This window comes from Oryzias latipes, chromosome 17, assembly GCF_002234675.1.
Source record: "Oryzias latipes chromosome 17, ASM223467v1".
Classification (NCBI taxonomy): domain Eukaryota; kingdom Metazoa; phylum Chordata; class Actinopteri; order Beloniformes; family Adrianichthyidae; genus Oryzias; species Oryzias latipes.
Genome location: NC_019875.2, coordinates 10106618 through 10118512, shown reverse-complemented (window position 1 = coordinate 10118512; position 11895 = coordinate 10106618). Strand labels below are relative to the sequence as shown.

Sequence of the window (11895 nt, the reverse complement as noted above, 5' to 3'; positions counted from 1 at the left end):
ACTGTTTTTATAATTGAATGTAATTGTATTTGTTGTCTATGTTTGTAGCTTTTTGCTGCCTCTTGGCCAGGACTCTCTTGTAAAAGAGATTTTTAATCTCAATGGGACTTTCCTGGTTAAATAAAGGCTACATAAATAAATAATTTTAAAAAACAGCTGGATCAAATATGTATGATGTGTAACAGAAGCAGCACTGAGAAAACTATTTGTTGTGTTCAAAAGTAACTGCTGGTTTAACCACAAGTCATGACAACAACACAAAAACTGTCTGAAAATCACTTTCAAAGTTTTTAGCCAGCTCCTTCCGGCACGAAAAACAAAACACAGCTGTATTTGAAAAAAGTTGGAGGAGCATAAATCCACGCAGATTTAGCAGGGAGAGTCTTTTTTATGCTGTTTCTGTATTTCTATCCACACAAGGTCAACCAGATCTATAAGACATGTGTTAAGTACAAACACCTGAAAATGTTCATGATGAAGTGCAAAGTTGTGCCAAACACTTGAAAAAGTCAAAAAATGACAGTAATGTCTCAATAGTTCACTGGTTTTAAAGTTTTTTGGTGCAATACAAAATGGATAAAGTCAAAACTAATTCCAAATTTAAAAGTTAATTAATTTAAAAATTATTTGGGATCAAATTGCATTTAACAAAATTGCCTTCCTGTAGTAATCAACTTGCCTAGGTTGTCCTATTTTTTAAAATGAGTAATCCATTTTGGCTATTAGTTGGGCCTAATGAAAGCCAAGTCTTTCTGGACATAGAATGCTTTTCAAAAGTATCAAATTGGTTTAGTAAAAGTTTAATATTAATCTTGTAATCTTTAACTTATTTCTAAAAATGATTTTTTTTTTCCCCAGGGCGGAACTATATGTACGTAAAATAAACTCCCCGGAACTTAGCGGTGTAACACACTGTTGTGATGAAACCGCGGCGCTTCGTCTGCTCATCTCCGGGTTGATTTATTGAAAGCTTTTATATCCCAGCTGGATAGATTTCTCCTCTGCGGTAAAGATGTCTTCTGTTCTCTATCTGAAGGATTTCATCAGCAAGCGCCTGACGGCCGCGGCGGAGGAGATTTTCTTGGAGTTTGAGAAAACCATCGTTCAGTACGAAGAGCAGCTGGACCGGCAGCGCAGACTGCTGGACGTCGGCTGGAAGCCGCCTGCGCAGCTGCAAGCCGCAGGTAGGACTAGGAGAGGCTAGAGCTGTCTGTGTTCTGCGGAGTTTAGAAAACGCGACACAAAACAGAGACACCGGGGACCGGAAACGGCTGCAGAGCTAGCATGGCCAGGCTAAAGCTAACCTGATATGCTGTGATAACCTGTCATGATATAAACCCTCAGTGTTTAATAATTAATATTTATTATTCTTATTATCTTCTAATGATGAACTCTGTACTGTTTTTCTATGAAAGGATGAAGGTTTACTATTTATCAAATTAAAACATTTTGGTTTAAAAATATGTATTTATTAATATTATTATTATTATTATTATTATTATTATTATTATTATTATTATTATTATTATATTTCAAGGAGTTAAATCTAACTAAAAATGATCATTTTTTTAAATATATATTCCCAAAACTCGCTCTCCCCTCCACAATAACTCATTTAAAGTTTAATTATAGCAGAAATACAATCATGCTTAGTAACAGTTAATATAATAAATCCAACATTAAAACAGTTTAACTTTTTTTTCTTCAAATGTAATATACAGTTCTAGGAGCATTTTTAATGTTTTAATCTGTGTGAGAGTGTTTGTTTTTTCCCAAACTCTTATTGTAGCACCAGAATTAGAAACTAAAATGTTAAACATGCCTTATACTTTCATGTTTAATATTTTAACTGTTTCATTAAATTAAATACATTTTTTTCTTGAAATCAGGGAGCCTTTAAAGAAGCCAGAGGACTTCACGTTTTTATTCTGCTGAGTCAGCGCCGTGTCAGCATGCAATGCAGCTGATTTACGGGTGCATTGCTGCAACGCAGTTGGAGCACAACTGTCAAAAAGTAATTTATGATGGAAGGAAAGAGAGAGAGAGAAATTAGTGCCCCAAGGGCAATTCTGTCAAAGCATTTCTCTAGCAAGATGATAAAGACAAGACAGTAACATCAAACAAATAAATAAATCATTTAAAATGAGAAAATAAATTATTTAAAAATAATACTGTCAAGTTTATCCTCTCTAATGTAAAAGTTTTATAGCATTTGGAATAATAATAATTCACTCTTCATTCATACTTGGAGATGGTAGAGGCGTGGCTGCCAGTTCTGACCATCACCAGGATCATTCATGCACATTCATGCTGGTAGGCAGTAGCGTTAACGGTCTTGCCCCAGGGCCCCCACTGGGTGATACCCGTACTCCTGCATTGATATGTACCATTGTTTATTCCCCTCTGGGAACCAAACCCTGCGTGGCAGCCCTTTTACCTTCACAACTGAGCTACCCAGCTAAATAGATGTTATCTACCTGTTTGTTTTCCTTACTGGTACCAAATTTAAATTAAAAACACTGCCTAGGTGCAACACTAAAAAGGACGTGTTCGTGTTTTAACATATTTTTTGCTTTCTGAACAACCTGCCTCTCCCTCAAAGAGTTCAGAATTCTTCTGTTGGATGGCAGTGAACAAACTTAACTATATTGAGCCAGTTTTTGTTCCAGAACATCTCACTGCTTCACTCGTCCGCTTTGGCTTCAATGAGAGACGGAGACCCATCATATGGTGTTTTTTGTTTGTTTCAAAGTGAAATGAAAACGTGATGATGTCATGTTTCAGTGCAGAGAACTGGACCTAGTGACCCCCCCCCCCCCCCCCCCGCCTCGCATTTCAAATAGGAACTACCCAAGAAGACAAAATCCCACAGACTTCTATAGAGAAATAAACAGCTATTACTCAGTCATTATATTTGTCAGAATAACAATAAAAATGATCTTATAAAGTGACCATCAAATGCCTCAAGAAGAGTATGTGGTCTCACGTTAAGCGTTTAACAGATTCCCCCCCTAAGCCTGCTTTCAAGTGGTAGGGGGTGTGGCCTTCCAGATAGGCATGACTGCCATAGAAATGATGACTCGGACCAATCACTGCTTACTTGCGATGCCTGGCTGGCATCAACATGGTGGCATCCGTATCGCCATTTTATCTTCTGTCGAGGTATCACTGACAAATTCTTGAATCCACTTCATTCAGATTTCACAGTTCAATTTAAAATCTGTTTTATTTTTCGGATTTATTTTTTCGAACTGTAATGTTTGTTATGTTTTCATATAAGAACTGATTTAAACTGAGCAAAAGGTGACAAAGAGTTAACATGATGCAAAATCTCGGGATTAAAGCTAACTGAAAAGGTTAAAAATGGAAGAAACGGCATCAAAGATGAGATGTTAATACATCTTTTAAATATGGAGTTAATTCAGTCTCAATAATCAGAAATGCACTCAACCGGTTTTACAAATACACACGCTCCGATCCACAAATGTCATTTTATGCAAACGTGAAAAATAAATTCGGAAATACACACCCTGTGTTTCACAAACACACACATTGTGTTTCACACATGCACACTGAATGTTTTACAAATGCACAATAAGTGTTTCTCACAAATGTGCACACTGTTTTTCACAAAAACATTTTAGAAATTCACAATAAATGTATCAGAAATGCACAGTAGGTGCTTCACAAACATGATTTTTAGGTACACATGTGATGTGAACTCACAGATCATTCGAACTGCAGAGGGTGCATTCAAAATCCCGTTCTCGTTTGTGAATCTCCCCGTGTGTGTGAGAGATTTTTCTACGCTGAATATTGAGACTCATCTGACGGAACAGGTCAACTAATGTCACCGTTGGCTAGTGAATCTGTCAATCAAACTCATCAGCAAAGCAGGCGGGTTCGCTTTTAGCCAATGGAATGGCCTCTTACACTTTCTCTACGCTTTCTGCAGGTGGCAAAAGCCCCGCCCATATTTGATTCCATACCAGTCGGTCGTTAGCGTGTTAGCCTTAGCATGGCTTGTCGGTTTATTTGCCTTCGGTTGTCAAAAATTACTGGCTTGTGCAACTTTTCAGTGTACCTGGAAGCAAGGCAACAGTGGTTGAATGCAGTTGACATAGAATCCATCGAACTCTGTACTGGTCATGAGATTTGTAGTTTGAATGAACTATGAGAAATGTAATTTGAATGAACATTTCACTCGGGATTGTTTGTACGTTGTTCTCTTAGCTTTCATGCTAGCCTCATTTCAACACTCAGACACGGTTTTGATCATATGAAGGTGGAGGAGAAAAATCTTCAACTTCCACAGAAGGTTTTGTGGAGAAACTGGCATCACTTTGCTCCGTACCACGCAGTGGGACTACATTACCTCGAGTTCATCTCACTGTCAATCACAGACCCCCAAAACACCTCCCCTGCTCAGCCCAAAGTCACTTTGCTGGACCTTAATTTTTTTTAAACTCACATGTCATTGATTTTATATTGTAACCATATTTATGCTTCTAACCTTTTGGTCAAGTCACCCTTGCAAAAAGATCCTGATCTCTCTGGGTTTTATAACTGGTTAAATACTACACAACAAAAGATGGTCATAGAACAACAAAGTGCAAACATTCACCCTTTATTGCTGAGTAAAATTCAGTGAAAACATGGACAGATTAAAACATCAAAATTTAAGCAGATGCAGGGGATCTCTACTGATTTGAATTTTATTTAAACTGGAACTAATTTTCATAACATCCTTACATACAATTAAGTCCCTTGAACAATACAGCAGTATTGATTTGAACTCTGTCTTGCTCCCCTCAGTCTCTCTTCTTCTGTATGTAATTATGTCGCCTAAATTAAGTTCTAAACAGGGACAGTAAAGATGTAGGTCCACTCCCAAACATTCTGAATTCCACAATGGATTGATGTCGTTTTGCAGTTCCAACATTTGTGGACCCAAAAGGGGACTGTCTCATACCAGGACATTGATCCCAGGATGAGGTTCAGTCATGGATCCACTCTCCTCCCATTCAATCTATGGAACCAGCATACCCTGACAAAAAAAAAAAAAAAGATACTGTTTATGAACAGCACTGTTTTTTTATGTTTTAGATTATGTAGGCACAGTGACCCACTAATAATTACTTATATTGTTGCTGGCAGGCAGACCTCATATCTCCATAACTGTTTTTAATTTGCAAATAAGTGAACCTTAACAAAGTAGTGAGATTAGTTCATCTGATAGCTCATAATGCCATGCATTGTGATGCATTTTGAACTTGCAGATGTGCTATTCTTCCTACTTGATTAAAAAAAAAAACAATTTAGGGAAATTGCACCACACAACAATAATACTTTTCATTCATTTTTGATGAAAATTCACTGTAGTCATTGTGATTTCATTATACTGTTCTTGATACTTTCCACTTTAGTCGAACTGCACACACATCAGTTGTCCAGTACAGTGAGATTAAATAAAGCATTTACCCGGGGATCAGAAACAGGGTTGTGGGTCAAGCCCAACTGCCACAGCTGATTTGTTGTCATGCTTTACTCCGTCCTGATTGGATGGCTGTCCCACGCGTCACTAAAGACATCCAAACTGGCCTGAATGTGTGGTAGAAAAATGTAATGGCAGCAGAATACGTGATGTTACTGATATTGAGCAAGTCTTGGTCCTCAGGAGAGTGCAGGATGTTGTAATATAAACCAGTAACAGTCATGAAGACATCACACCAGAGGAGCTCAATCCTGTATTTGGAAAAAAGCAAAAACAAATATTATATTGTCAGATTTATTTTTAATACATCATTCACTTTTATGTATATATAAAAGCTTCTAAAACTAGGTTCAAATCACCGTTGATTGTGTGTACACTTTTCCTGCAATGAAGCCGTTTGTGTCAGTTCTACATACTGTGAGCATTTACTCGGCTATGGCCACATGTTCTCTTCCAAGATCTCCTCTCACCCTGACAATAACACGAAGATCATGTCTCAAACACATAATTACAAATGCATCGCCAATACGGTGCACATCAATTTAAAATGTAATGTTCTTATGTATGATGCCAATAAGTAGAGTTTCTAGGTTAAATAAATTGCAGGAGTGGGTTACATGTATCACTGGGAAAAAAATTGAGGTGAGAGAGACTGTTAAGGGGGGGTAAAATGTTATTCATGAGGGGAAAGAGTTTTAGAGTTGCCCTTATGGAGAGGAGTCTAAAAAAGTTATTTTATTTTTGTACAAATAACCAAGTACTTATACTGCCTGATATGTGAATAAAATATTTCTTTATGAATAACATGAATACCTCAGAGGTAAGCCATACACGTTCACAGCATTACTGAAGAAGGCCAAGTCTGCACAGTTGTTGTCTGCCATCTTCAGGTACAAGATCTATGGAATACAAGTACAAATACTTTCAACTGACATATATTTACAGGGGCAAAAATGCTAAATTCCCAATTGACAGGTAAAACAGTTATACAATAGGATGATAAAATATGAAATAGAATAGAATAGAAGGGTATTTAATAATCCCACATAAAAACACACACGCATTACAAATAGAAATATCACAAATTAAAAAGATTGATAAAAAAGGTAAATAATTGAAAAATCAGTGGGTAAAATTAATTAAAAGAAATTACTTCTAAGATGCCCTGCCAGAGAGTTGTATTGCCTGATGGCACGAGGAACAAACGATTGCTTCAGTCTTTTTGTGGAGCAGCGCTGGGACAGCAGACTGTTGCTAAATGTGCAGGCCTTCCACAGCAACAGGTTGCCTCTCCTTCACATCAACAGGTTGCCTCTCCAAGGTGCTTAACAGTCGATGATGCAGCCTTTGAAGGATGTCACGCTTCAGTAATTCCTAGAGAATAAATAAAAACATGACAAACATGGATTAGATAATTTTGCTGGTTTAGATTAAATTACATCATTTTCAAATATTTGAAAGGGGAATTTTTTTAAAACACTCTTGCTATGATAACTTGAGCTTGTAGTAAAGAACAGCTTTAAAAGAAAATCAGAGACAAGACACTGATCACAGGAAGCCTGTGTGTAATATTTACAGTAACTTCTACTCTAATCACTGTTGACAGCTGATTTCTCCCATCCACCCTTGCTGTGACTACTTATCGACTACAAAACAGCCTAAAAACATAATGTTTGGGATTCTTGTCATTACGTCATTGGAAGTAAAGATACGGGGATTTTAGTGGCTGTCACTCTGATCTGACACAATCTCACAGGGCTTTTCAGCAAAATACGGGTTCTAACGTTAGAAACTTAATGGCTTCTTTCATTCAACAGTGGATTCACGTCTTAAAAAATGCCATTTTCATGATGAATGTCATACGAATTTACTTTGTTGCACATCACACCACACCGTCTTAAACTAAAGTCTCGGTTGTGAAAATGCTGTGTCTAACTTTAACCCGGATCGCGTTTACATAAGGCAGCACACGGAACAGCTAACTAGCTAGTTAGCATGGCATAGCATCAGTGTTTAAACAAATCCCCGTCTCCAAAACAATACTTTTTATTAAACTTTCTTTGCTGCTGTAAATCTGGCATGTTTTTCCCCTTAGTTCTATCTGAATCATGTTAGAACCTACAGATTGGCTATAGACGCTAGCTTGAAGAACCGACACCGGCTTGAACTCACAGGCAGACACAACTTGAGTCGAAAGCCGGCTAGTTTCGAGGCCCCTGGTTGGTTGTAGTTATTCGTGTTGTGTGAAGAGCTGGTATGCCAAATATAAAACTTGACAAAACCATCATAAGTCCTCCCCCGCTTTAAAACCATTATAACCGCACAGGCTAAGCAAAGCTAAGTTAATTTGCGGTGGGGGTACTCTGCAAACGACTCGGCTGCAGTGTTCATAAAGCATTCACACATGTCACTTGGCTAAGGAGAACGCTGCAACTTAGTATTCAATAACATTACAGGACGTACAACGAGGGAATGATCAAATAAATGCATTACTTACGGGATGAGACTGATCCCGTTGGGAAGAGAACTCTCCGCCATGTTTGCCGCCCGCGTCCTTTCAACTCCTGTGCTGAACAGCTCCCTCCCTCGTTAGTTTGAAAGTGAGGAGTGTAAGGGGCCATTTGATTGGCTAAGAGCGAACCCGCCTGCTTTGCCGATGAGTTTGATTGACAGATTCACTAGCCAATGGTGACATTAGTTGACCTGCTCCGCCAGATGAGTCTCAATATTCACCGTAGAAAAATCTCTCACACACACGGGGAGATTCACAAACGAGAACGGGATTTTGAATGCACATTCTGCAATTCGAATGATCTGTGAGTTCACATCACATGTGTACCTAAAAATCATGTTTGTAAAGCACCTACTGTGCATTTCTGATACATTTATTGTGAATTTCTAAAATGTTTTTGTGAAAAACGGTGTGCACATTTGTGAGAAACACTTATTGTGCATTTGTAAAACATTCAGTGTGCATGTGTGAAACACAACGTGTGCATTTGTGAAACACAATGGTGCATTTCCAAATTTATTTAGCACGTTTGCATAAAATGACATTTGTGAATCGAAGTGTGTGCATTTGTGACTCGGAGTGTGTGCAATTCTGAGTTATGAGACTGTTCTGACCTCATATTTAAAGGTTAAATTGATTTAAATATACCCAAGTTTACTACCAATCTTTTTCTTTAAAAGTAATGCTTTTTTATTCTGCTCTGCCCTCACAGGCTTTGTGGAACAAATCTCCCCAAAGAAGGAGGTCTTCCTCACCGACGACCAAGTGAAGAAGATCTCGAGCATAAAGCAGGAACAGGGGGACGTGTACCGGGGTCAGGCAGGGGGTCAGGCTCCACTGAAGCAGGAGGCTGATGTCTCTCTGGTGATGGTCTCCCACAATGAAACAGAGTGGAACAGTCAGCAGCTCCTGGCTCACGGCTCCCCCCTCCCTCAGAGTCAGGAGTTTAGTGAAAACCGCCAGGTTCTCCCGGAGCATGGTCCCGCGTTCCAGGCTCCCAGTAGCCATGGAGACCGTGTCATCATCAGTGGAGATCAGCTTCCTGTGGAGCCGAGCACGGAGTACCAGTTCCCCCTCCTCAAGAAGCCTTACACCTGCAGCACTTGTGAAAAAGTATTTCAGTACGCGTCCACGCTGAGAAGTCACCTGAGGTCGCATTTGGTTGAAAAGCCATATGCCTGCAAGACCTGCGGAAAGAAGTTCAGCTGCAGATTCAACCTGAAAGTCCACATCCGAATCCACACGGGCGAGAGGCCGTACTCCTGCAAAACCTGCGGAAAGGCCTTCACCAACAAAGCCCACCTCCGGTATCACGCCGGAGTGCACACGGTCCGGACTCAGATCCTAGAGCCGGAGCAAAAGCTGTTCTCCTGTGACACCTGCGGCAAAAAGTACACGTGCAGAGCCAGCTTGGTGATCCACATGAGGACGCACACCGGCGAGAAGCCCTTCTCCTGTGAGACCTGCGGCAAAAACTTCACCTGTAGCTCCAACCTCAAGGTCCACATGCGAATCCACACGGGCGAGAAGCCGTATTCCTGCCAAACCTGCGGGAGAGCTTTCAGTAACCAAGGACACCTCCGCTACCACACGAAGATCCACACCGGCAAGGCCCAGAACCCCGTGAAGAAGTTGCACTCGTGCGAGACCTGTGGGAAGACCTACACGTCCCGCGCCAGCTTGGTGATCCACGTGCGGACCCACACGGGCGAGAAGCCCTTCTCCTGCAAAATGTGTGGGAAGAGGTTCAGCCGCAGCGCCAACTGCAAAATCCACATGAGGATCCACACGGGCGAGAAGCCCTACTGCTGCAAGATCTGTGAGAAGTGCTTCACCAACAAGGCCCACCTGCGATCTCACATGAAGGGGCACATGGGCTGAGCGCCCACGCCACTCCGAGAGCTCAGTGTTGGAGCTGAAAACGTTTGGAAGCTGGCATCTCTGCCAGAAGTTATCAGTTTGCAGTGAAGTGCCTTCTCCCTCATCCAACTTTATTGAAATGAACAAAAGCTTATGCCTTAGTCACATGTGGGCTTGTGGAGGGTCGTGGACAGGGGCAGGTGCATATTGAGGGTGCCTTGCAGTTCGCTTAAGGCTTGTGTAACACGTGAAGGGACGTCATAAAATTGAAACATACCGTCTTGCGTGTGTTAGGGATGGGCATTAAATCGGTTGTATTCATAAATTTGAATTAGTTGTTTAACCCTTGTGTTATCCTAGGTACTTTAACATTGGGAATTGGGTCATCTAGACCCACTAGACAGTGCTCTGAACCTTTTTTCTTCAATGATTTGTGATCTTCACTGGTGTCCATGGATTACATGAAATCTTTCCACCTTTATCCACCTTTGTCATGGTAGAGAGAACACGTCAATGTAAGGGTGGGGTCATCTAAGATAGCACAAGGGTTAAGAAAATTTATTTTTGGGAAAATCTGGATCCCCACCCCCACTTTCGTGGACTGCCATTGTTCAGACTGTGATTAACCTGCCTGTTCCTCGCAACGCCCAGATATTATAAATGCCCAGGTATGGCCGCTAGCAAAAAAAGGGCTTGTTCCCAAAACAGGAACAGTTTCTTCAGTTCTATAGAAATGGTTTGATTTTTAGACTTAAACTTAGAGAAACAAACCACTGCAAAGACTGTTTAATAATGATGGACTGGATTTATCTGCGCTTTTCCAGACACTCAAAGCGCTGACAGTGTAGTGTGGAAGTCTTTGGCTTCATACTTGGTGATGTAGCCATAGAGGCATGGCTGCCAGTATGCACCCCCTCTCACCATCACCAGGACATTCATAACCCATTCACGCTCCAGTGGAGCCACATTGGAGGCAGGAATGGTGGAGTGTCTTGCCCAAGAATACGACAACAGTTGACTGGGGGGAGCGGGGATCAAACCGCAGACCCTTCGATCATTGGCCGGCCCACTCAGCCGCTTGAGCCACTGCCGCTCAGGCTGTTGATACCAAAAGCGGGAGTTCGCCAAATTAGTTTCATCGTCTGAAACGGAGACTCTGGCGACTGTGAGAAGTGTTTGTCTTGACGAGACGCTCAAGCTAACAGCAGCTCACAAAACAGCTGCTACGATGTTTTACAACATTTTTTTACAGCTCCTATTTAGTTACATTTCCAAAGGCAGGCAGACAGACAAAGGAAGGCAGACTTCCAAAGGAGATGGGAAAATAAAATGGCTTTTGTTAAATATATTATGTCATTTGAAATTGGTAAAGAGAGAAAAAAAAGCTGAAACTTTGGGCTATGTCCGAATTCCTTCACTTATCACTATATAGTGGCGTTTGCCATTTTGTAATGCCGTCCGAATCTGCAATTCCAAAATCCAGTCCCCTTGAAATTTCCAAGAAGTCTCTGCGAAAAACCATGCTTTTTTTTGTTGTTGAAAAAAGCATGTTTTTTGTGTCCAAATTTTGAAATCCAGGCACTACATCGTAGGGTTTTTTTTTGTAGTTTTTTTATTTATTGTATTGTATTTATCCCACAATGGGAAATTTGTTCTCCACATTTGACCCATCCCCTGAAGGTGGCAGGGTTAGGGGTCTCACTGGGTGAGGCCATTGATAAGGTGATTGCCCCAGTACCATTGTTCATTCCTGCGTGGCAGTCTCTCACCTTACCAACCAAGCTACCCAGCCATCATTAGGAGTTGGGGCAGGAATTCAGAAATAGCGTTGGAGTGAAAAAAATTCAAAGATTTTGTTTGCAGCCCTAGTGTTTGTTTCGTAGTATTTGTAAGAATAAAGTAAGTTGCACGCACTTGTGACGTACGGGTGAGGCTGTCGTAGGGCGACCTCTACGCAGCTCTGTAGTCGTTAGGTGCACTTACTGGCTCCTTACTGAGCTGCACGCAAATGCTATGTGTACGGGATGTG

At 40.8% G+C, this 11895-nt stretch overlaps 1 protein-coding gene across 1 annotated transcript; it reads left to right on the top strand.

Moving 5' to 3' along the window:
- The first annotated feature begins 782 nt into the window (after window positions 1-782).
- Window positions 783-10142, top strand: LOC101164002 (zinc finger protein 664-like). Its single transcript, XM_023965681.1, has 2 exons — window positions 783-1184; window positions 8719-10142. Exons 1-2 carry the CDS (start codon window positions 1013-1015, stop codon window positions 9885-9887), a joined length of 1341 nt encoding a protein of 446 aa, XP_023821449.1. The 5' UTR covers window positions 783-1012; the 3' UTR covers window positions 9888-10142.
- Window positions 10143-11895: the final 1753 nt, after the last annotated feature.

Bases quoted from the DNA above. Each gene is read 5' to 3' on its own strand.
- LOC101164002 (XM_023965681.1), top strand. From the start codon at position 1,013: ATGTCTTCTGTTCTCTATCTGAAGGATTTCATCAGCAAGCGCCTGACG. The intron at 1,185-8,718 runs GTAGGACTAGGA...CTGCCCTCACAG, and splicing joins TGCGCAGCTGCAAGCCGCAG to GCTTTGTGGAACAAATCTCC.